This window comes from Fusarium venenatum (genome assembly GCF_020744135.1).
Source record: "Fusarium venenatum strain MPI-CAGE-CH-0201 chromosome Unknown EDB82scaffold_1, whole genome shotgun sequence".
NCBI classification, from domain to species: domain Eukaryota; kingdom Fungi; phylum Ascomycota; class Sordariomycetes; order Hypocreales; family Nectriaceae; genus Fusarium; species Fusarium venenatum.
In genome coordinates, this window is record NW_027072129.1 from 846,897 (window position 1) to 871,776 (window position 24,880).

Sequence of the window (24,880 nt, forward strand, 5' to 3'; positions counted from 1 at the left end):
TGTCGGACAAAGTTACAACACCGAAGCCAGTAATGGCGAGACGAAGCACCGACCCTTGTCCCAAAAAGGGTGACAATCCTAGAGACACAATAAAACAGCACCTGTCTCAATATAGACCACAGTAAGCGCTCGAGTCATTTTGTCAGGAGCAACGGAGGATCGGCATTAACTAGTGCTTATCCCCATGCATCGCGACACTAAGCCTTAAAGTGACAAAGTCTAACCTGAATAGGAAAACAATCGTGGTCTTGGCATGGAGATTGAGGATTATGCTGACTGATGGTGATATTGTCGCTGTCATTACGATAATGAGATTGTTTTCCTAAAGGAGTAAATGCTTCATCTCCAACCTGAACACAATCTCCTATCTATCATCTCTAAGCTATCTTCCCGCACCTCTCGCTAGTCATGCTGGAACCCTTCTTTGCCGCGCCTGTTGACCCGCAGCCGCTGATAGTCAAGACAAAGCCACGAGCTCGTAGACCAGGTCCTCGCCAACAGGGTCGTGAGTTATTAATAATAAACCACTTTGGACCTGACTAAAAATGTTTAGCTAAAAAGTTTGAGTTTGTGTCTTCGGGACCCGTTGGTAAACCTGCGCCCGAGTCCCGAAAGTTCATCCGTAGCCATGTAATGCGCGGCAAGAATACCAAGAAGACCTTGACAATACAACCAAAACAAGACGATTTTGAAGAGATCCATCGCCCTGTTACATTGGCCGTTACAAACTTGACACAAGACTCTTTATGGACTGTCGGACATACCCACTCCCGTGGTGACAGAGCTTGGATTCAGTCACCATCTCTCATCGCCCACCTGATCAAACCTCCTCCTGATCTAGAACTCTTTACATTCGCTGCTCCACTTGATCAAAACTCTCAATACCTTATCTACAGATGTAAGTGAGTCCCATATCATCAGTGACACTATGTACTAACTACCCAGTTCTGACCACTATAAAAGATACGCTCTACCCAGCAGAATGGTGCGTCGACTCAGATTACCAAAAATCAAGCTGGTTCCACTGGCTTTTAGAAGACCCAGCCTATCTGCACTGCGTCTGCTTCATGGTCAGCGCCTATAAAGACCTCATCACGGCCCGAGGCCGAGGAAAACACAATGAGGGTTGGGGTGGAGAGTTTTCTCCCTCGACGAGGAACCGGCTGCGACATACCATCAAGCTGTTGCAGGATAGATTGGAAGATCCGAAAAAGCAGATGGATGATACTACGACTGCTACTATTATATCTCTAGCCACGATGGCTGATGCCATGGAAGATGCACAGGCTTTTGAGGCACACTCTAATGGGCTGAGGCGGATTGTAGGAATGAGAGGTGGTTTGCAGGCATACACACATAACCGTCAGCTACAGATCAAACTATGTCGGTGAGTCTGCCCAAGTCTAACATTGTGTATAGTTACTAATCGTTGAAGCGTCGATCTCGGATGGTCCATAAGAAACGGTTGCAAACCCGAAATTTACGACGGCAGACCAGCATGGGAACCCCTCCTCGAAGCTTTTGGAACCGTCGCATGCTCCTTCGAGATCCAAGAGCCATCCCTCAACTTTATGAACATGTACTACACCTGGGACTGGCGCCTCCAAAACGCCTTTAAAGACCTCCGCGACTTCTCAGCCTTAGCCAACAAACTCTCTCCCGGAGCTCAAAAACTCAAACCCGAAGCCTTTCAAGAAATCATGCTCTCGATTCAATACAGATTACTAAAGCTTGACTTTTCCTCCTCTTCAGATCCGCTGCCAGAAGCACTCCGCATCGGTCTTTTAGCATACGAATCGACTATGTTTTTACAAATGCTGGGAACTAAATTAAAGTCGGAGTCTTTTGAGCTTCAGTTTAGAGAGGCTATACAGGGGATACCTGTTCAGGGAGAAGCAGCTGCGAATGTTAAGCTTTGGCTTTTGCTTGTTGGGTCGATGATAATTTTTGAGGGGAGTGAGGAGTGGCTTGTGCAGTGTATTCGGAGTTTGGCGGGGAGGCAGGGTTGGGAGGAGGTGAGGGTGCGCGTGAGGGAGGTTATGTGGATTGATGTGGTCCATGATGGACCTGGTCGAGAGGCGTATGAGGCTGCGCAAGTTTGTGGCCATTGAAGCCTCACTTCAAGCAAAAAGACGCTGTTACCCTAAGAGCCCTGGAGGTTCATCAAAGATTTCAGCAGCTCAGCCTAGCATTACGCTGTAACACACAATCTTCTGCAAGGCTCGGTTTGAGAGTGGCCGCCTTGTTAAACGGGAAGTCCGATGGATATACGTGAGAATGGAAACATCCAGCTTGAGCAAGCGCAACTAAACGGACTCAAAGACCATTGGAGATCCTTCAGCCATGCATACAGTTCATTTAATAACTCGCCGCTCCTGTGAAAGGCGTCAGTTGCTTTCCCACTCTTGGAGTCTTTGTTCTTTGACGGAGACATGCATCTCTAACAAAACTCTACATGGTGTGCAATGGTCCATCTGTACGTGACATATCGCAAAAACAGCATCAGTCTTTCTCTAAAATATGAATGCATATTTTCTTGCAAGCCTCCTTTGGAGTTGCTCGACTTGAGAAGTTGTGAGTGTCGTCGGAACAAAGGGGCGACACAGGTATTCCCAGACAGTTGCAGGTCCTTTCATGCAATGCGATATAGCGCATTCAATAGAGCTATAGCGAACATAAATACCACTTCAATCTTTAATTCAGATTCTCCAACCACGATCAACGTCTCTTACCAAAACAACAAGTCTTTATCTTCAACCAGACTCTCATCTCAGTACAACTCTACAGAGTCAAACACAACAACTCGTCAAAATGTCCAACGGAGGCCCAACCCACGACATCCCAAATGACCAAGGCTCTCAAAAGGAGCGTCTCTTTGACCCAACCGCCACTCCCCTTCGTTTCGCTACTCATAAAGTCAACATGGCGACCCCCAACAACAACCAGGACCGGCGGGGCGTCGAGCAATGGCAACTCGATAGTACAAATGCCCAACATGAAGAGATGGTCTCTCATATCCACCACCAACAGGAAGAGATCGATGATCTCAAGGACCGCATCGCTCGCATCGACGCAGTACAGGAGGATACTGTTGAGAAACCAGCTACTACGGAACAAGAAATAGTTCGTGACAGAAGCTCGTCTTATAAGATCTTGAGCTTCTTGTGGCTCATCTACAAGCTTCTTCTTCTCTTGGCCATTATTCTCGGGATTCTCTATCTGGTCAAGTACCATATCTACGATGACTGGAACTATGTGGGATACTTTTTGGACCTCCTCGACATCGACTACCCGCATTTCTTCTAAGGACATTTGGTACTGAAGGGGTGATGGGCGGCGGAGAGGATCTTTTGATGGCGCGGAGATACGGATAGGCGATGGGATACTGGGCTTTTGGAGTTGATCATTTTCACTTTCTCTTTTGTATGGGGCACTAGATGGACACAATAACACTTGACCTTGGTTAACAATTGCTTGTATTTTCTACTTTGCCTGTCTGTGATGCACAACCTCATTCTACTTCACCCCGCCAACTGCCAGAACGGAGAACCTGTATTTTACTTCTGTGAGAGCAGCCCGTAGGGTCACACCAAAAGTGCAACTCCCAAAAGCCCAAGTCTCCTGCAATATCATACCCCGTCCATTGTGGAGAATTTTCCAACTTGTCATCATCACCAATAGAGAACCTAACTTTCTCGTGGTAATCCAGATGCATCTTGGCATTTACGTACAGTCGAGTCGGATTCTCAACTCGCACCTCCTTGGGTTGACACCCAGAGATCCGGTAAGGCGCACTTCTATTGGCGTCGCCTACAAACCGCTGTCCTTCATTCTTGTAAGTGATGTGCATTCCCACAAAACCTCCGTCGCCAAGTGCGTTGAAGACGTGTACGCTCGCTATGTCTTGCAGAGAAGCCCAGGACCAGATGGGAGTGTGATCGAAATATACAGGTATGACACCGGGGATAGGAGGGCCAATGTTTACAAGCTCGGAAACTTCGTGGTCTAGGGAAGGCTTGCTTTTTGGATGAATGGCGACGACTTGTTGTGCACTATTTCCGCCGCCTGGGTACTGGAAGATGGCACGTGGAGATTCGCTGAAAGCGATTATCTCGCTAAGTCCTCCGCCGTGATTTCCAAGGTGGATTATACCTGACAATTCAGTCTTGACCTGATACATAGGTAGTCAGTTAGACAGGAGTCAAAATGCGAAGAGGGGAGGGAGGATAGCACATACCAGTACACCTATGCAAGAGGTATGATCACTGTACCTTCGGACCTGCATCCATAGAATTCTATCATTGGATGCAAGCGGAATATACGCTGTCCCTTGCCACGAGTCCCATTGCATGGCTTGCCTTAACGGCGCGGGTTTGCTGTATCCTTTGGCCTCAAATCCGTAGAGAGTGAAGCGCAAGGTCAGACCACCAATGTCGTCGAGGTTAATGGTTTCGAGTCTGTTTCCTGGAACCTCTACCATTGTTCCGCAGGCTTCTTGATGCGTATGATTGTTATACCGCCTGTTTCTTAACATACATGACAAAAGCCCACTAGGGGGCGTTGGGATGTCCCAGATAGTTGAGATGGAATGAGTATTCCGTAACCCGAGCCAACACATTCCGTCCTAGATAGGTCAATAATAAGTATCGGTGAAGTAAACACTGGTGTAGAGATCGAACTTACTTTGAAGGAGGCACTAATGTTCTCGGCATGGTGTGCTTCAAGTATAATAAACCTTTTGGATGGCCGCTTCACCAGGCATACACACGGGTACTCGGAAAGCCGGTCGATCTCGCAAAATCCTTGCTTATCAATCGTGATACGCATATGCCCATAGATGGCATCTGCTGAAGAAAGCACTGGCGATGTGCTTCCACGTGTCCATTGCAAAACATTGGCAAGAGAAGTAGACAGCATCTCCGTCCTTGGCCCCATGTCCATATAGGTTGCAAGGTCCAAATACTTTACCGTTTTCCAGAACGGGGCATCTCGACAATATGACTGAATATGCCGTAGTGTCTCAAGCGGAAGACGATCAAGCGAGAGCCCAAATATTTGACCCGCGCTGGAAATGGAATCGTGACGGTAGTCTTGCGCATCGGGTATTTGGAGAAGATAGTGGCGACTGTGAGGAGAGAAATCGAGACGGCGTATGTCCGTCCAAAACAATGCTCTTCCCATTCGATCCATTTTTTCCGTAGACAAATCAGGTCCGTTGATAGCCATAAAGCATTCTTGATGGAAGGTGACAAGTCCATGTGATACCTTGATATCACTGTCCTTACACCAGCAGATACCCTCATCCTCGTATTTTGAGAGATCCATATCACGAGTGATTTCCCAAATTAGCTTCCAGGTACCGACATGAGGATCTTTGCAGTACAAGAGAGCACAAGGTTTCATGTTCGTGAGGTAATCTTTCGGATCGCCAGAATATGCGAACAACCATCTTGCAAAAGTCAATACGGCCATCTTCGTAGATAACGCACTCAGCACCTTTGACACCATAGCACGGCTCATGTCCACCGTCAAGTTCAAAGCCCTTGTCGTGGTCGGTATCAACACGGGATTATGACAATAGATGCAAAGAGTCGGATGGTAGAAGTGCGTCAATCCTTTGCAGTCCGGCCATGACCCATGCGGAAACTGGAGTTCAGGGGCAAGTTGAGCCACCTCTGATGGGGAGGCGGTTGAATCCATCTCGTGATGATAGGTAAGGTGCAGAAGGGGGAGGAATAAGAAGCAGTATTCGAACTGTGAAAGGAGAGAGAAAGATGAAGATAAAGAAATGCTGAACATGGAGTGGGCGCACCTTATATCTGCCTTGGTAGAGTTTTGTGTAAATACAAAATACCCACGAGAAGCTTTAGAGTTTGTGGTTACTGGACGAATTGTACTTGTTTGAGCCATGATAATATACTTCCTCTATACCTTCTCGCTCTTTGTGATTTAAGAGAGCGATGTTCAATAGCAATAAACATGTATACATCCGCATGCTCTCACAACGATATGGCACATCAACATATACACCAACTCCCTTGAGCCTGGCTCTCTAGGACAGAGGATGGATATACTGTCTCCAATTGAAAGGTTAAATAAAACTCCAAGTTTCATAGACATGAAAGCTTGATGTTTTAAACTTTAGGCATCCTCATGGGTGACTTTGCGGTTCGAGGCCTGGGCCATGGGGTGTTCCATCGGACGCTTGGTGAAGCAGTCGAGGATTTCACGACATGCAAAGTTAGTTGAATATAGATGCCAGACTCGGATGGAACTATTTAATGATCTGGTAGCTACACGCGCTTCACCGAATCGAAAGCGACAATACAAGCACCTGGAGCGTGAAGTAGAGCAGAGTCGCAGCATATCATAGTTCAGCTCAGTTCAACTCGCGATTAGCTTAGTCCACCTCACGATTAAGTTGTTCAATCTAAGGTTCTTCTTTGCTTTCCTTCCATTCCATTCCCTTCCATTTTCTAGCTATGTGTCTAGCAATCTAACCAACATTTGTTCTTTGCGTTTGGCTCAATTGAACCATCTACAGCAGCTCAATCTCACAGCCTTCATGTACATCCTGCTTCATCCTGGAGAGGCAACAGCTACCTCTGTCAGTTTAGTTAGATAATTCACAGATCAAATCAGAGATCTGATGTGTTTTAGAGCGTTGTTAACAACTTCTGGTCCTGAGTGAATAGCATTTAACAGGGCCCGCCACCCAAGCCCTTCAGTTCCAGGGAGGCCTCAATTGTAAATGCAAAGACCAGGGATAATATGCCATTTGGCCTGTAGACTTCTTTGAATGCGACCTCTTGATATGCTACCCTCAAATACGAGGCTTGGCCGTCACCAACTGCATAGAAGGAAGACATGTATCTCCATTGTGATTTACACGGTCACTACCCGGGGCCACACTGCCTCAAATAAAAAAACATCGAGACCTCTCTACAACAATCTAGCCTTCCTGTTACCTGCTTCGCCTCGCCCTATCTTTAGAACGAGACATGCATCGGAATATATTGTTCCATAACCAACACCCAACACAACATGCCATCCAAACATGCCCCGTCCTTTCCGTATCATGCATATCAGACAACCAACCAACAACGAGACCCGACAGTCTGGTACAAAAACGGGCCGTTCACATACAGGAAAAGGAAAAAAGCACCCTTTTCTTCCTGTCCTGTCCTGTAACTCGCTTGGTTCAGACAAAATACCCGTTCCGTTCAGCCCGTTGTATGTGCTGTGCCTATTTTGCCTAAACCTCCGAAAGTTGGTGGAACATGTACCGTACATACAATCATACGCTATGATGGCAAGTAGTCATTCTATTACGGAAAGAGAACTTGTTGATCAGGATGTGCAGATTAAACTAATGCAAACAAAGTATCCAGTCACGTTCTTCCGCCCATCTTCGGAGGGTTTCCTCTTTTTTCTCTTGCCTTCTTTTTCCTGTTTCTGGTACTGGTACATGCACAGTCGGAGATTCCTCAAGGCCAGCCCTACCGACTGCGTTGCATCGTCCCTCATCACCGTCATGAGCTACCTACCCATGGAAGGATCCTTAACTCACGGGGAATATGACCAGGTAAAGAGGGGACTTGAGTCAATAGCTTCGGAGATCATCTAGCACCATGTCATGTAATGCCGTATGACGTTTCCCGATTATGTCAAACGACCGAACGCTATCTCGCGTTCGCATCGATGTTACAATAACTAGCTAACTTTTTTACCCCTGGATCTGGGCTTGCCTTACCGCTCGAAGCCTGAACCATGGATCTCGAAGGAGAAAAATCCACCCCACACAAGTCAAAACACCTCCCGTTCCAAGCCAAGGGCCCTGAACAGAGTTGAGATCCCCTCATTGACACTTCCATGGGTGGAGGTCTACGGCATCTTTTGCCACAACAAGCAGTGGGGTGCGAGGGTTGCAGGACCAGGGTTACATCCGTTCACTGAGAAGGATGAGCCAGAAGAAACACCGCCGGAGATTTAAACTGCTTGCTTGTGATGGATAGACCAAAAGCTCATCATATCATGTTGATCAGAAAGGACTTGAGTTAGATTGCGATGAGGCACAGCTTGGAATCACAGGAGAAGTGTATCAACTTGACATATCTCGATCATCAGGACTAGACTGCAACAAGTGGAGTCTAGTGCAACCTGAACAATTTGGCTCCATTCCCCGACTGCCGTTCCGCTGGCGGAAAATGTAAACGGCACTTTGGCCTCTGGATGTCACGGTGTCGTTACGGTACTTAAGACTTTCCCCCGCCAGCGCCCTACCAGGGGAAGACCCAAGGGCTGAATTATTATGGAGACTAGATACAAACCTAAAAAGATGAGCTTGGGCCTGGTGGTGTCGACGTCAGTAGTCGGAACATACACATAATAGCCTCCGTCCGACCCCTTTCGGACCCTCGGACTCCTCATTGATTGCTCTAACGGAAGAGGCGTCTGGGAAAGGTAAACATCTCCGTTCTAGAAGGTTTCTTGGTCTTTTGGAAGGATGTAAAACTGATGCTGACTTTATCTCCATGATCTGACTTTTGAACGTGTTGGTTGACGGAGGCCTAAAAAGCTTGTGAAAACATGCTATCCTAATTAGGTAGTTAACATGTAGGTAACTGTAGGGATTCATGAGGCGTAGTGATATTAAACAGTGCTCGGGCCTGGTCTTCCTCTCACCCGTTTTGTTACGTTGCGTCGTGAGTGAGTTGTCAATAATTACTTTATGTACTTGCACTTGGCTAGTTTCATCTTCCAAGCTCTCGGATTCACTAGATCGAGGAGGCCTAGAGCAAGACACGCGGCATCAGTCCCGTTTTTCTACTAGATACAGGGTGCGGAAAGATGGGCATTTCAGCCATGTGGACCAACACTAGGACTATAGTTCAGGCTAGTAAGTGTTTATGTATTCCGCTATTGAACCAAGACGGAATTATACCGAATGGAGATCTTGGTCAAAGCCTTACAGACAGTGTTAGAGAAATGGAATAATGAGTGCGGACCTCCGCAGGAGCAAGCTCTGTTCTTGTTCTTTCTATTTCATCCTTGTAAAATGCATGTGATTGTTTCGAATTAACGAACAAGGCCTTCCGGGTACGTACTTGGGCCCCAAGTCAATATGTGTCAGTGGTAAAAGACAAGGGTATGGCTTTTGAGTGCTAAAAGAAGCCTGGTCCGCATAAGCACCGAAGTGCGCCCTGCAAGCGTTTGGAGCTACTTACAGGGCATTTGAAATACGGTAAACCAAGTCATCAGTCACGAATAGCCCAATAGTTCCATGAAGTTCAGTATGGAGAAGAGGAAGTCGTATCTTAAACCCTGTATAGGTAACAGACACACTCAACAGTGAGTGTAGACACCGTTTACGATCTGTATGCATCGTACAACATCATGACAGGGAGGAAACCCCCTGTTCATACAATCCAAAACAGGAATCATTCCAGAATATTTCTGGAAACATTCCAGGATTCAAGGCGAGTACGAGGTGGGTGTGAGGGGTTAAATTGATCTCCTCCTCATCCTCATCCTACCACCTCCATCGTCTGTCAGATGCTTGGTTTGTTACCTTGTCAATAACACTCGCGAATTACTTAACTGTAATATTCGATCGCTTCATCCTCCGGAGCCAGGTAGATTAACAAACAATTTGCAAAGTCATCTGTACAACCTGAATGTCACCGCTCACAGCGTAGCAGTCTTGATGGGTCCCATTACACTTGACAAGGCCATTCATTCATTCTACCAAATCCTTTCAGGCAAGGTAACCTTATTTAACCCCGTTTCAGATAAAGGATCGACCTCGCTAAATCACTTCTTGCACGCTGTTTGGCTTCGGTTAACAGCTTCACCAAATATTAATGTTGAAATGACACTTCGGTACTTGATTTGACAAACTCAATGGGCGTGGGGTGAGTTCTATACCTTCTCGCTTGACAGGCACCTTCTCTTTTCTTGAGTGTATACCTTGTCCCTGCAATGTGATATGTACGGTGTGACGTCCGTCTCATGTAAATTGTGTAGCCCTACGGATAACGATAACCTAGGTTTTCAACGGCGTCTTTTGTCAAGCAGGCATTTGGATCCTTACAGGTAACTGACAGACTGTTGTCCTTGTTGGATAAATTCTGCAACGTAGGATTGGGGCACAGGACCAAGTCAAGCCCTATCAACAAGACGCACGCGACGAGTCAAGTACAACGGCGCAGAATTGCGAGACTGACATTGCATTTTGCATCATTATGAGTCGCTTTCCCTTTGTGTGTAGGATTGCAACGACAAGCCGAGCAACAGGGAAATCATGCTACGCTGTACTGCTGTACATACCTTTCTTCTCCCTCTGTAGTTTAATTCCTGAATGAGTCCATCTTGGTGTGCCCAAGAAAGCACAGGGTTCTCATCAAGGTCAGTGCTGCGTAGTGTTGTACAGCAACCTAACTCTGTGAGACATGATGCGTGTTGACTCATTCAACAATATCCTTGGGCACGATCTAGAGTCAAGAACCCACACAGACTATCTTTTTGGCGAGCCATTGTCGTGTCATACAAGACATTCTCATTTGGGCTGATTCCTCAGTGTTTGGCGAGTAAGTCAAGTCAAGCCCCAGATCGATCGGCCACGAGCGCATGGCATGGCAGATCTTTGAGTTCGGAAGAAAGGAATTGTTTGCTTTTTTTTTCTTGTCGTTGAATCAGCAAACAAACCCCACAGATCTTCCTCCCCAGTCCATCAGCTCAGGTACCGACAGACAGCTCGCATAGATTACATATGTGCGAGAGAACATGTGACACGCTCAACAAACGTACAGAATGTTCCCTCTTGCAAGTCGAGTCTCAGGATACGGTCTTGGAGGCCTTTCGGACAAAGACCAATAACATAAACTCCATGACTCTGCTTGAGACACAAGCAGCTGGGGGAGATCCGGACGGTCGATCCATTATACAAGTTCAGCCGAGGCATGTGGACTCAGCTCAGTAGCACGTCTGGATAAGGCTGTGAGGTTCCCGCCCAGCAAGGGACCCAATACTAACAGGCCATTTGCCCCGATATAACAAGGGGCTGTGGGGAGACGGCCAAGAGCCTCGATGCATTTGTGTGTCTGGCTTCATCTCCACCTGATATGACTTGCCAAGCTGGCATGGCATTGAATGGGAATGGCAATCTGCTGTTACGATGAATAAGGGCTGATACTGTAAGTTGCTGTGCATGAGAAATTACAAACACAGACAAGACAAGACACTACTCCGCCTTGGCTCTTGGAAAGAACCTTAGCTATACACCCCTGAGTCAACTGGATAGTTCCGTCGTGTATCGCATGACCTAGACTCAGACATTTCTCATCAATAGTAGCCTTTTTTCTCCGCCCCAAGGCGTCCAGTCGCATCTCGAGAATGCAAGTCTCAACTGACTAGTTTCTTGAACTAGTTAGAGAGAAACAAAAGTGCTTGCTAATTTGACGCCGGGTATTAGACGCGCGGTTCACTACCAACAAAACAGCCAAGCCACAGGCTGTGAGAGATTAGATGTTCAAGTGTGGAACTTGTAACTCATTCCTTGCACAGAATGAACAATATGTGATTTATAGTGAATAAATAGCATCGAACAAGGTTCCATGCCGATCTTGTAGACTAAAAAGTAAATCCCATACGGAGTCCGCGGATAGCAAGTTGGAATTGCCATGTACAAACCGGATGTGGACGGAAGACTAACCAAGTAATCTCTGGTTCGGTTATATCTCCGGACGAATCAAGTTGAGTTGTTGGCCAAAATAGCATCAATATCACAGTCTTTTAATACACATAACGTTATCGACTCATGTTTTTAATTCAGGGTCTTGTATCCGTAACCCGCTCAACGTTGTATTTCGCCACAGGAATCTGCAAATGCAATGTAATGCTGCTATGCTGTAGAGTTGTTTTTTTCGAGCCGCATATGCCAAGGATATCTTTACAGCCAATCCCGCCTCGCTGGGCTGAAAGCCCCTTCCTTGGAAATCTCCCTGTAAGGATAAAAGCATGTAGAGTTACAGTGAAGACAGAAATGGTCTGGTTGTGGCGCTGCCTCTCCCGCCCGCAACCGCAGGGCTATGTCTTTGAAAGAGATGAGAGTTTGTTATTCCTCGTTTACAAATCCGATCCCGAAGCGTTTCGGTAGACGCCCATATCGTCATTCGCGTACGTACATGCTCCCTCACCTTTTGAGCCTCCTCCAGTCTGGTCTAGGGAATGACAGGGACGTGGGACCGAAGGAGAACCTCGGCTACACCCCCATTCGTCGGTTAGTCTCGAATGATTGTCACAACCTTGCCTTAAAGGAGACAATATCCCGGGGACAACTGTTTGAAGGGATCCAGGGCGGAAGTACGGGTTTAGGAGAGAGACAAAAGAGGTGGTTGAAACACCTTGTTGTTGATATTTGGATGTAATAATGACGGCGTTGCTATAAACGAGTCTCGATTGGAAAATGTTACCCGTAGACATTCAGTGGACCATTAATAGGGTGTCTGTCGAATCGGTTACATTATTAAAAAGCCCATCCCATGCATAAAGGGTCCCCCATTTTTTTTTTATCTCTGTCAATCATCCCTAGCCCATAGGGCACACTAAAGTAGTTCACTATCGAGATCGACGCCCGCTATCGCACGGGAAGGAGGAATAAGGTGTGATGTTGGGTTCTGCTGCGCCTCCTTCAGTCGTCATCCACCAAGACTCAGTCTCTTGTACTCTGTTCACTCACTGTGCTGAACAGTCTCGTCACTGGTCATCTAGCGGTAACTCTAGCCGTTCCATTTGTGGAATGGACTCATTCCTGAAACCCAAGTCGGTGCGACAAGGTCATGGCCATGGCCCCAGGCCAGAAAATCAAGGTGCTGACACCTCGCAGGGACTTGCCGCTCGGCAGTTGAGGGGCATGGTGTCTGATTGGATCGCTATGTACTGTGCAGCACTGCACAGTGATCGCCTTGCCTTGCTCTGATACGAAAAGTTCCCTCCCGTTGACAGGCCCGTCGTATTCTCTACTGCTACTGTACAGCCTGGTCTAATTATCCGAAACGGCAGTAAAGCGTCAACGGCAATGCAGTTCGCTGCAACGTCGTCGGGGGCAGACAGGCAAGGCGGCCAGGGATGTACCTGGATAGAAAAGGAACCTAACAAGAAGAGGGGACCAGCACACAGGGCTGAAGATAGCGACGGGGACTTTGCGAACTAGTTTACGATTTAAGAACGTGGCAGGATAGATCTTGGAGGAGATGGTGCTTTGGACTAACAGAACAAGACGAGGCGCCATGCTGGGAACCTTTTTGTTTTGTGCATAGTAATCTGAGCGACATATTGTAAATATAGAAAAGTGTACAAACCTTAACAGCCAACAGCATAAACAAAAATACCGTGCAGATAAATATCCACTCTCCGAGCAACGGTTGAACAGTGGATTCTTTTTTCTCCAGGATTTCCTGGTTGGGATAACTGGAACAAGAACCAACAGCCACCAAGCATATGCAACGGAAGATGCCATGGCGGTTGGGTTTTGGTGTCCGCGCGTCAGACTTTTTGGACAAGATTTACCGAAGATTTACGGCCAGGGGGACAAAACGCCATTGTGCCGAACTGACTTCCTTTTTGGTGATAGAGCCCGAGAGTATGGAGAGCTAAAGATGGACAGTTGATGAATCTGTGTCAGACAGCTTGAGTGAGTGTCGGAGAGTGGGAGAGTCCCGGGAATGGAAGACATCAGTCCAGATAAAATGGCTGAGCAAAATGACGACGACAATGACGAGTAACGGTCAATTATGCAGTGTTGGGAGGCGTTGTGTGATGGCGATGAGGATAGAAGATGCCATGGAAGCACAAAAGAAGCAGGTACTGAACTGCCGAATGCCATGTCCGAGCCCTCGAGATGTGCAGAGTAGTACACCACCAGGTGTGGCACAAGCCGGTAACGTCGGTAGTCTAGTCTTGGTCTTGTCAAGCGTTGAAAGTCAGTCACACCCTCCCCTCATCCATTTCTAGTCATCGGGGTCTTGGACATTACCGAGAGCCTTGGTTTCTCTCACGTATGTAATAATTCCGCCGTGGGTCGAAAAAAGGCTGACTTCATTTCCTTTGTGATACAAGTACATGCTGTACCGTATAAATTAGTGGGCTTTGACGTCTGGAAAAGTCGATCATGACCAGATTCGACACAAACATGATGCACCGAGCTCTCTTCTCCACATTCGGCAGATGCATGTAATTATGTTTGAGTCGATTGTAACGTTGCCTCTTTGCTCTCGATATGAGATATTGATGATAACAAATAAAAGATAAAAGTAATTGCGGTTGTCAAATGACGTCTATAGAGTAGGGTTGGTATGTGAGAGAAACATCATCAAACAACCCTAAGACGAACAAGGCAATTCAAATCAAATGCCAAGACCGGGCTGCAGCTTTCTCATTTTGTCCATGGTAGGGCTGAGAAAGCTGGAGCAATGAACAGAAGGAAGGAAAGACACGCACACACACACACACACACACACATACACACACCACCTTCCTGCACACGCTAGTTACGCCATCTCATTTTCACTTTTTGGAGAAGGAACGCCCCCGCCAAGGCCCAAAAAAAAAAAAAAAAAAGAAAGAAAGAAAGAGAGTGTGGCTTGACTTTTGGGAAAGCCACTTCCCGACGTAAACCCACTTGGGCTAAAACCTAAATTCTCTCGTCTCATCTGTCGGCACGAGTCCACGAGTCACGATGCAGAACGAGCTCGAGGCGTGTAGGGCTTAGCCTGTTGGATGTACTGTAAGTAGGCTAGTCAACTTTTACCGCCAATTTCTAGCCAATTTACTCTGTGTGTCTTCTCGTGTGCAAGTGAAGTGCCGGATTCGTAATTATTGTGTAATTCAGATTCCATGCCGTGAACCCAAGACACGAGATCACTGATCAGGGTGAGTGACGAAATGACTCCATTTTGACCAGCACCCGACAGATTGGTTTCACTCTCCCTGTAAGGCCATCACCGCCGAGGCCACCACATCACGAGAAGCCAAGCTAAAGTCGGTTCATACATGGTACAAGTGTCTAGGTATCGTATCGTAGTCGCGTGCAAGGGACACCAAGTGGGATCCGTCCGTGATAAAGCGGAATCAGAATCCTGGAGGAACAACATGCTATGCTGAAACCAGTAGTAGTAACAGCAGTAGCTGCTCCGTCCCCTAGGTCTAGGTCTAGGCGCTAGGCAACTGAATTAGCTGGTTCACGTTTCGGCGCTCAGCGGGCGGACCTCTCCGGGTCTGGGGTTGATCCTTTAGTAACAAATAGATCAAAACCTCAACTGAATTGAACTGAGATCTGGCATTTCTTTGAGTAATCCTCCCTGTACCGAGAGTCATGTGGCCTGCTCGCTAAGAAAAATAGAGGTTGATAAAGGATCGAAGGATCTATCTAAGCTCTACTAGCTAGGGCTGGAAGCTTCTTGACAGCAGCGCCACAGGCTCGGTCCTCGTAAACCTACCAAACAAAGTGACATGATTTACATGAGCTAGACTAAGTTTTGGCACTGACACACGTCGCTCAAATTGCCTGTTCTTAACTTCACCATCTCTCCCTTACCTTTCCATCGGGCGATGCCTATTGAGGGCGATGTGCGTCAAAGAGGGTCCGTCTGAAAAGGATCCTGGCTAGATAAAGTCGCTAGTGGTAGCTGGAACTGGTGATCCATCCACGTCTACTGGGACGCGCGGGGTCAACTTCTCGTCACTGTAATGTACTGTGTTCAGAAAGCAACAAAGGTAATCGTCCGAGAACGGCTGTAAGAATCATGCGTTATTTCCGATGGTGACATATCACTCGAAAGAAAATTAAAAACCCGCAAAAGACTTGCATTGCAATCCAGTGAGAAAGAAACAGCGACATCGCAATGTCATAGCGGCTTACTTACTATCGCTGTGTTTGGCAGGTTGCACGAGTGATGGGGCTAAATAAAAGAATAGCGAACATTGTTGCAAACATCCATAGTTTCATTTGATGCTGATCATTTGAATCAGAATATTCGAGTCATAATAATACTCACTGTTTATCTGCCGAGTATGGCCAAGTCTTGGAAGGTACGGCTTACCAAGGAATGAGAAATGAAAATGCCACATTCACCGCTGAGCCTCATTTCTTGTCTGGGTTAACCAAGTTAGAATTACTTGGCATTTCTCGGCCTGCTTCAAACGACAATTGGACAAAAAAGTTTCCCCAGAGCCAAAGACAAGTCGTGACCGTTTAACCTATCACCCCCCAAATTGAGTTTCGGGTGGCGCGTGGGTAAGGGGAAAAAGAAAAAAGAGTCCCTAGAGGGGAAATCACAAAAGCATGTCGCAGCCACGAGGCTGGATGACGAGGCGGCATAAACAAGGGAATGATGATGTATGGCGATTTCCAAGCCACGATATTCGTATCTTCATGACGAGATAATGCCCAAGGTTGGATATCTATACTTGGCTTTCTATGAGCGGAAGTTACAATTGCCGCTGTGGAATGTATGCATCCCGCAAGGCTTGGAAAAGATACCCGGCCGAGGGTCGGCCTGTTTTGTTGGTGGTGGTAGTAATTGTAGCCCTGCTACCCTGTTGTTGGAGAAAGTAGAAGGTCGTTTTTTGTGTTTGTTGGTTGGTTGTTGGTTGGTTCCAGATAGGAATAGCAGCGGGAAGGCGGACGGGAAGTGCACAAGTTTAACCAGTGAGAGTTGCAGTTGAAAGGAAGCGGGAACGGAAGCAAAAAAGAAGCAAGCAAAGACAGGGAAGAAGCCTGTTTGACCACAGGAGAGAAAAGTGCCTCGAGGGAGAAAGGCATTCTCATGCAGCTTGTCGCAAGCGTTGACTACTAACTGACAGGCAAATCCTACGGAAGGATCAGACGAATTTAGACAACGTTATTAGTGGGCTGTTTTGTTTGTTTGTTTGTCTGCATTAGGTGAGCAGACTGCAGACTGCAGACTGAAGGATCGTGACTATCCTAGTGCCTTGCTTGTGTCAAAAAAGGTGAGGTGAGGTAAGGCAAGCCAAGGCAAAACTCAAGACAAGGTGAGATGCTGTCAGTACCTCGACCAACATCCAAGATCTCGTACCCTTAGAGTTACACCCTCGACAAGTCAACGTCCTGTAAGCTGCCCTACACCCCCTCCCCGTGACAAGCTAAACCCCCCAGACCAAAAGAAAGACTCTCCGTTTCCGCCTACACACCCCTGTACACACACAGACTCAGACAGCCCTCCAGGGCAGAGCGCAGGGCTACAGGGCAGGCTGAAGTGGCCGGCCAGGCAAGGACATCAGATCCCCAAATACAATGTCAAGCAGCCCCATCTCGTGGAGACAAGACAAGACAAAAAAGCAAACCCCGTAGGGCAGGACAAGGACTGACTTTGTTCATCCTCAGGAGCAGCAGCACCTCACCGGAGCCATAGCAGGGGTTATCATGTTCTAACTGGTGGATGTCCCCTGTAGCAGTAACATGCGGACCTAACAGCGGATTGATGCCGCACCCCCTCTGGTCTTTTGTTGCTTTGCTATTGATGTGGCTATCAATCTACTCTGTTGTTCCTATGGAACTGTCTGTCAGAGGTAAGCAGAAAATGCGAGACAGACCAGCCAGGCTCTGCAAGATCCGAGGATTCCCATATTGGATGGGTATTGAGTGTAATACGGGGTTTTATGTAAGAGCGAGCGAGACAAAGTGGAGAGGTATCTAGCAGAAAGAGATGCATCATGATCTTGACAAAAGGGAACTTTGGGACTGACTGACATGTATGTATGTATGTAACACATGCACTTTACTTGACTTGCTTGAGATAGAGAGAGAAGAATGCTGTGCCATGCCGCTGCACATTAACCTGCCACCCGTGCCCCAATATAATAACTGTCCCATACGTTGAGCACCGACGTGATGTTACCTACGGATACAAGGGACGGACGGATATACAAACTCCATCTGGTGACAACCCCAAGTTCAATAACATCTGTCTGTCTCTTGGTTTTGTCCATTTTAGCTGGGCCTTGCACACACACACACACACCCCCTACGAGGTTTACTGTGTCGGCAGATGCTCACCCCCCCTAGTCAGTTATGACTGACAACTTTTCTCCTCAGTGAGTTTTTATCTTGTTCAGCTTCCTTCTTGCACCCATCTTATTACTCTTTCGGATAATAATCACAAGGAATACAATTAAAACAAAAATATCACAAGACATGTACATTTCTCTGTCATTTTTTTCTTAACCGCTACATTTCTTGTTTGCCTTGTCTCGGTCCCCGGAGCTGCTCCTGTCCAGTCCAAGGTCATTGCCTGTTCCTTTCCCTTCCCACTCCCGTCTTCGTCTTCAGCCCTTAGGTTTCCCCCCCTTCGAGCGGGGCCCCCCCCCTAAGTTCCACCCCCGTAGGGCGTAGGTGCAGTCTTTACAAGGGGTCCCAGCACGCTTGCCGAAGTCAGGAACAGAGGGTGTGACAGGGCAAAAGTTCAGTCCAGCGAGCGTCAACGTCAACATCGCTGTCGGTTCATTAACCTGAGGTCAATTGAACTGAAGTCAACTGAACTTTAACCGCCCTTGCTCCCACCTTCCCCTTCTCATCTGGATTCTTTTTTACATCACATCCTCGCACTTCCATTATTTTAATCGTTTCTTCAATCCATCTTTCTCTGGTTTTTACTTTCTCGGCCAATTCTCAATTTTTATTTCCAAATACCCAAGACTCCAATCAAATACGACTTTGACTTTCACCCCCGATAAGCTCTGTCATTCGTCCAACTTTCTGCCCCAGCCAGCTGCACCAGCATAGCAATCTTCGGTGCTGCCGAGAAGCCATCATCGCCACAACACCGCACAACCACCCCATACTTTTGCCCTATCACCACCAGACATTTCGGAACCGAATTGAAAATCGAATTGAACAAAAGGAGGCGACCTCTAAAAATAAAGAATAGCAAACTTAGTCAACCGGGAAACGACTTTCTTACGTCCTCGGATCCGTCGATTTCATGACGGAATAGTCTCGGTCCTATGTCATCCTAGGTCCAACCTCGCCAAACTTCAGCTGCCATTGATTTGCCTCTTGCTCCATCTTCAGCTCGAGTCGTCGCAACTGCCAAGCTAAACAACATGGCCTTTCCTCCCCAATATAGAGAGCCCGCTCCGGCTCTCCCGAGCATTATAGTCCCTACTTCAGGTGACCGACATAGAGCGAACCACCACCACGATTCACCATTTAGTAGAAGTCTTGCCATGTCAATACCTGGCATACAAAGAGACGACGTTCCTCCACCACTACCTCCTCCCAAATACCCCGGTTACGACCAACCTAGCGCTTTGGCAGAGAATATGAGAGAGAAGCGGGAATATGCCCAAGGTTCTTTCGCAAGTGGTTACGGAAGCATGAACTCATCATTTCACGAAGACCGTCCAAGTTACCAACGAAGAAGCAACACCAGCGACCGAGATGAGGGTTATGCCAGTTACTCATCAACTGAAAGGTAAGGGTTACCGTGCATTGAGCATTGGTTCAGCTCAGGCCTCCAATGGCTTGACTAAGACGTTGGTTCAAAGAGACTAACAAGATCCACAGATCCCGCGAATCCGTTCCCACAGGCTTTGGCCGCCTCCACAACCACTACCAGTTCCAATCCCCAGCTGATGTAGATGGTGATACCCTCAAGAAGAAGCTTAACCAGACCCGACCTTTAGAAAAGACACCACCTCGATCTCTTCTCAGTGCTTCGGCGAACGAGCTCCTTTCTCGAAGACCTTCTGCAGAAGGACGATTCCCTCCAGCACTTAGTGTGCCTGTACAACTCCCCATTCACTCCCGTGGCATACTAGCTTCTCCCGCAAGGCTTACCGATACACCAATCCACTCTGCCATTTCTCCCCGAAGCACACCCTTTTACCATGGAGATCGATCACCAAATGATAGCTCCGATATTGATCGTTCACCCCGAGTACGATCAAAGAGGAACAATAGCGATGATGCGACCTCAACAAACTCTAGTTATGATTTCAACGGAGCAGAGGATATGGAAATGGAAGATGGTCAATCGTTGAAGAGACTACATATTGACGATGCCTACGTTCCTGGTGGACAGAAGAGAAGAGCCGCTAGTCCCAATGATGAGCATCTTCTTGGTATGCCCCGACGTACATCTCCTACCGGTCGTTTCACTGGCCTTCCTCGGGGTGCTACAATGCCTTCAGTATCGACATCGCGATCCAACTCGTACATCTCAAACATGTCCATGTCAATGCACCCCGCTGGCATTGCAACTGTCAACTCTTTCGGCCGACGCTCACCTGTGGGCCCTTCCCCAGGTGGCATCTCACCCACATCTTGCAACTCACCTTATACAGCCCCCGTCTCCCTCAACCCAAGCCCTCGAACCTCCATCTCTGGCCGGGGATCCATTCACTCTAGGACTGTCTCGGGTGCAAGCACACGCAAGATTACTGAAGTACAGAAGCCAGGCGGATCTAAGGTCCAAGGCTTTTTCATGTGCGAGTGTTGCCCCAAGAAGCCCAAGAGGTTCGATACGGCTGAGGAACTCAAGTAAGCTAGATCTCATTTACATCTCCACAGACCCACTCTTGAGGCTGCGTGAATGTACTCAATGCTGACTGATAACTAGTGCTCACGAGGCTGAAAAGCAATACGAGTGTTCATTCTGCGGCAACCGCTTCAAGAACAAGAACGAGGCAGAGCGCCACCAAAATTCGCTTCATGTGCGCCGCCATTCATGGTCATGCTCAGCTCTTTCTGGATACGATAGGGCTTTTCACGATTCTACTAACCGACCTGGCGAAGCTGACACCTGTGGCTACTGCGGCGATGAATTCACACGATCTGGACGCGGCCCTGGTACTGGCGCCTTGAACGGTGGTAATGCGCCTCGACACGCTACTGAACAGGACTGGGATGAACGAATTAGGCATCTGCAAGAGGTGCACAAGTTCCGAGAGTGCAACTCGTCTAAAAAGTTCTTCCGAGCGGATCACTTCAGACAGCATCTCAAGCATAGCCACGCGGGCACAAGTGGAAAGTGGACCAACATGCTGGAGAATGCCTGCATGCTCGAGGAAGACCCAACACCTCGGTAAATGCATCATCCGAACCCGAAGCACTGCATTGCACAAGCTTGACTGCGACTCAATCAATCCCAGCAAAGACGACATACAAGTCGGCCGCTAAGATGACGAGTCAAGGCCTAGATGGGTTGAGGATCAGGCGGATGAGGGCGGGGTACCAAAGGGAAATCGCCGGTACCAAGAAGGATCAGTGGGGTCTGTTTTTCAGAATATTTTCTATTGGAAGATCAGCGTCTGTCAAGAAAGTGATCTGCGTGCTGCAATCAGCATACCACTGAAATGTCTGGAAAACAACAAGCCAGCGGCAATTTGTGCAACGCCAACCGCCCGCAATAAGATGGAACAGCCCATCCAAACAGCGACTTTGCAATGGCGAGGCATACGACAGACGCGGAGAAAACTCTGTATCGCGTGGGCGGATTGCCGCATGATGCAGATGCGGCAAGTCCAAAACGAATCAAGGTGCCGCTTTACTGCGTCCGTTGATCGCTCGGATCAATTGGTGCTTCCGCGCGCATTTTAAATGCGGTTATCCGTCCTTGCCTGGTTGCCTCTCAGGGCTGAAGCACTAATGTGGCGTGGCAGTGCTGTCGGAAGGGAGGGACAACACTACCTTGGCATGTCCCCCGTTGCATCGGCAAAGTTTATAGCACTGTTTGATCTCTCAAGCGACATGAAACCCAACAATCTTTCAGCTTGGCGCCACACTTGGCACTCGACGCGATTACTATGTATAGTGTTGGGCTCATTTCAACCCTCCCCCGGCCCGACATGCGAGAATGAATTTGACGATGAAATATAAAAAATCAAGGTAGCGACACACAATTTGACCAGACGCATCGCCTGGGGCCATGCATTCTGTGGAGGCGCTACTTTCTCACTGGGCTTGACATCCCTGCCGGGAAACCAGCTACACGACTGCCGGAATTTGGCAAAAGGAGTACATACAGGAGAAGGAATATTCATGGCAGAGGAAAAAAAAGCCTGGCGATGTTCTTTATGGGTTAGCCAATTTGTGCTATCCCTGACAAAGTGAGGAGGAGAGGACAAGGGTTTCACTTCGTATACTACATATTAGCTGACACAGCTTGATGCTGAATGTCTCGCTTGCATCATCTTATCTATATGGGTAACGGCACAAAAAGGATCACAATCATGGAAAGGGGTTTACGGGTTTTACGGCGCGATTAGGCATTTGTTTAATTTAAGCGAATACATCAGACTTGATAACTTAGAGATATAGCAGTCTGACAAACAAAAAATTGGAATCGATTTAAATACTTTTGAGTCTCGCGAATGTGAATGCGATGCGTCTGCCTTGTAAGGGTGAGTGTAACCGTGGAGGGACATCACCCAAGCTAAGGTTTAGTTGTCGGCACACTTGACATTGTCAGGCTGAATGAACCGTTGCCTCGGGACTCCATTTCCAGCTGAGCGGAGTTAAAAGCGCTAGGTTCTAGTATCAGTCATTCATTCCCATTCAGGTAATTCGTACAACTATTCACGATGTTTTAATTTTTCAGCTAAAGTTCAGCTGGGCTTTTTCTCGTTTATCTCACACCACCTTCGCTTCTCTTTCTTTCGGAAATAAGGGATATAAAGGGGTTTGGGGGTAGCTTTTTGAACTGCCTTTTTGAGTTTAGATTGTGCTTTGAAGAGCTTGCTTCATTGGTATCAGTATGAGAAGGGTGCTTTTGTGGCGTAATGCCGTGGCGCTGGTGGATGGCGGGGTAGTTTAATTGTGGCGGTTGAAGGAGGGGCAAAATGTTGAAGGGTCATGAATGATTCACACCGAGCGAGATTGAAGCTTAATTTTGCCTTTGTGATGAATTCTCTGTGAGGGAGTCTACTATACAACAATCTAGGATTGAATCCACAGTTCTGCATTTTTACGCGACGTTTTACAACCGAGACCTCCAATCCGACAACTTGCGACGACATACAAACTGGCAGAAGACGATTCCACAACCACCAGGGAAGACAAGCGACAGGACCAGGAGGACGACTCGAAACCACAGCAGTGGGAAGAATTCGGTCACAAGTTCCAACCAGGAGAGCTTGAGCTACTCAAGCAAAGCATTGTTCAAATGGCTCTCAGTAGGATCGATGGCCAGGATGAGCTATTCGTTGGAGGGTGAGTACTTGCGACGCCACGCGACCAATTTACATGCAAACAAAATGCTAATCGAGAAATCTTGCAGTCTCTGGGCTTTACGCCGCTCCGACTCGCTGACCGATCGTCGCATAACCCACGTCCTATCCCTTGTACCATTCGACATCTCCAGCCTCAAAAACTTCAAAGACGAACCTTGGATCGACTATGGGAAGGACTTTCGTCACCAGCTTATCGATATAGACGATGTGGAGGATGCTGACTTGCTGATTGAGCTACCTAAAGCTGTCAGATTTATCGAGGAAGGTCTTGGCGCGAACTATATGGAGCATGCAGATGAAGATGGGGGTGTCTCAATAGAAAAAGGTGAAGAGGATCTTGAGAAGAAGAGGAAGAAGAAGGGTGGTGTCTTTGTTCACTGCGCTGTTGGAAAGTCGAGATCTGTTTCAGCTGTCGTTGCGTATCTTCTACGCCGATACCCAAGCCGCTTTGATCCCAACATTACACCTACTTCGATCTCAGATCCGACTCACGCTACGACTGCCCAGACATCAGGAGAGAAGCGCTCGAGAAAAGAAACCGCCCAAGAAGCTGTTCATGCAGCTCTCACATTTGTCCGCCGAACAAGACCCATGGCCGAGCCCAACGAAGGCTTCATGGAGCAGCTCGCTCTATGGTGGGAGATGGAATGTCCCAACGACGTTGAATCACACCCTGTTTACCAACGCTGGGCTTACAAGCGTGAAATCGATGAGAACCTTGCAGTAGGCCAGGCACCTACAAGGCTCCGCTTCGAGGATGAAGAAACGCAGCCTCAAGATGACTCAGGTCTTAGTCTACGATGTAAGAAGTGCCGTCGCACCCTTGTCACGGCGCCGTTCATCATGGAGCACAAACCTTCTGACAAACAATCTTCTGCGTCTACTTGCCAGCATTACTTTGTCGAGCCGTTGAGCTGGATGCGTGGAGTGCTGGAGAAGGGAGAACTTAATGGGAGATTGCTGTGTCCGAATGATAAGTGCGGTGCTGGTGTAGGTCGGTATGACTGGAAGGGTTTTCGGTGTTCGTGCGGTGGATGGGTTACGCCGGCGTTTTCGCTACAGAAAGCGAGGGTGGATGATGTTGTGAAGAGGCCGACGGGGCAGAGTATGGGGATCCGGATGCCGCCCGGTCTAGCTCCGCGGAGCGGTAACTTGTGAGCAACAAGGGAACGGGTTCTACAGTATCCAGATGAACATACACGCCCTTCTTGCTCCGCGTAAAAAGCCGATCAACAATGACTTTTTACAAACACATCCGTGGCTGGTTCACCGCGGGGCCCGAATAACATGTCCGGGGACCCCACAGGACGCCGAAGTCTTAGCTTACGGGTCCGCCTATAACTCGGGAAGCTCTACCCTGTCAAGAACATGAATGCTTTGGGAAGCTCTACCTTGTCCAGTTGCATTTGCTTCCTTCGGCAGCATCAGTTGGCGAGCGAACCATTGAGAGACAAGAAGGATCCAAAAGTCCAGCGGGGTAGGCAGGTCTAGGGCTTACAGGGCGTGAGACGATCAAGACGTGCGACTCGCATGTTGAGCGCAAGGAAGAGAAACTGGGATCGACCGGGAGGTTCGGGCTCCAGTCAAGATGATGAAAGATGGCATGGTTTCTGTTCCTCATGTGGGCCAT

At 47.9% G+C, this 24,880-nt stretch overlaps 6 protein-coding genes across 6 annotated transcripts; 5 read left to right on the forward strand and 1 right to left on the reverse strand.

Annotated features, from left to right (window-relative positions):
• The first annotated feature begins 323 nt into the window (after window positions 1-323).
• EDB82DRAFT_3093 (uncharacterized protein) lies at window positions 324-2,288 on the forward strand. The gene is made up of 4 exons (XM_025732273.2): window positions 324-505; window positions 554-898; window positions 946-1,387; window positions 1,436-2,288. The coding sequence occupies exons 1-4, from the start codon at window positions 409-411 to the stop codon at window positions 2,109-2,111; spliced, it is 1,560 nt and encodes a 519-aa protein (XP_025591214.1). The 5' UTR covers window positions 324-408; the 3' UTR covers window positions 2,112-2,288.
• A 523-nt stretch (window positions 2,289-2,811) lies between these two features.
• EDB82DRAFT_519077 (uncharacterized protein) lies at window positions 2,812-3,306 on the forward strand (the record flags this gene model as incomplete). Its single annotated transcript, XM_025732272.1, has 1 exon — window positions 2,812-3,306. The coding sequence occupies one exon, from the start codon at window positions 2,812-2,814 to the stop codon at window positions 3,304-3,306; it is 495 nt and encodes a 164-aa protein (XP_025591213.1).
• Window positions 3,307-3,472: 166 nt separating this feature from the next.
• On the reverse strand, window positions 3,473-5,472 carry EDB82DRAFT_531496 (uncharacterized protein; the record flags this gene model as incomplete). The annotated part of the gene is made up of 3 exons (XM_065609243.1): window positions 3,473-4,171; window positions 4,238-4,624; window positions 4,684-5,472. The coding sequence occupies 3 exons, from the start codon at window positions 5,470-5,472 to the stop codon at window positions 3,512-3,514; spliced, it is 1,836 nt and encodes a 611-aa protein (XP_065465272.1). The 3' UTR covers window positions 3,473-3,511.
• Window positions 5,473-16,885: 11,413 nt separating this feature from the next.
• EDB82DRAFT_482419 (uncharacterized protein) lies at window positions 16,886-17,836 on the forward strand. Its single transcript, XM_065608193.1, has one exon. The coding sequence runs from the start codon at window positions 17,460-17,462 to the stop codon at window positions 17,715-17,717; it is 258 nt and encodes an 85-aa protein (XP_065465273.1). The 5' UTR covers window positions 16,886-17,459; the 3' UTR covers window positions 17,718-17,836.
• A 1,286-nt stretch (window positions 17,837-19,122) lies between these two features.
• On the forward strand, window positions 19,123-21,374 carry EDB82DRAFT_469854 (uncharacterized protein; the record flags this gene model as incomplete). The annotated part of the gene is made up of 4 exons (XM_025732270.2): window positions 19,123-19,493; window positions 19,586-20,560; window positions 20,640-21,104; window positions 21,146-21,374. The coding sequence occupies 4 exons, from the start codon at window positions 19,123-19,125 to the stop codon at window positions 21,372-21,374; spliced, it is 2,040 nt and encodes a 679-aa protein (XP_025591211.2).
• Window positions 21,375-22,832: 1,458 nt separating this feature from the next.
• On the forward strand, window positions 22,833-24,778 carry EDB82DRAFT_3622 (protein-tyrosine phosphatase-like protein). Its single transcript, XM_065607561.1, has 3 exons — window positions 22,833-23,230; window positions 23,298-24,445; window positions 24,761-24,778. The coding sequence occupies exons 1-2, from the start codon at window positions 23,184-23,186 to the stop codon at window positions 24,406-24,408; spliced, it is 1,158 nt and encodes a 385-aa protein (XP_065465274.1). The 5' UTR covers window positions 22,833-23,183; the 3' UTR covers window positions 24,409-24,445; window positions 24,761-24,778.
• Window positions 24,779-24,880: the final 102 nt, after the last annotated feature.

Coding starts and splice junctions, on each gene's coding strand:
- EDB82DRAFT_482419 (XM_065608193.1), top strand. CDS start 17,460: ATGTCCCCTGTAGCAGTAACATGCGGACCTAACAGCGGATTGATGCCG.
- EDB82DRAFT_3622 (XM_065607561.1), top strand. CDS start 23,184: ATGGCTCTCAGTAGGATCGATGGCCAGGATGAGCTATTCGTTGGAGG. Junction 23,231..23,297: donor GATGAGCTATTCGTTGGAGG/GTGAGTACTTGC, acceptor GAAATCTTGCAG/TCTCTGGGCTTTACGCCGCT.
- EDB82DRAFT_3093 (XM_025732273.2), top strand. CDS start 409: ATGCTGGAACCCTTCTTTGCCGCGCCTGTTGACCCGCAGCCGCTGATA. Junction 506..553: donor AGGTCCTCGCCAACAGGGTC/GTGAGTTATTAA, acceptor AAAAATGTTTAG/CTAAAAAGTTTGAGTTTGTG. Junction 899..945: donor TCAATACCTTATCTACAGAT/GTAAGTGAGTCC, acceptor CTAACTACCCAG/TTCTGACCACTATAAAAGAT.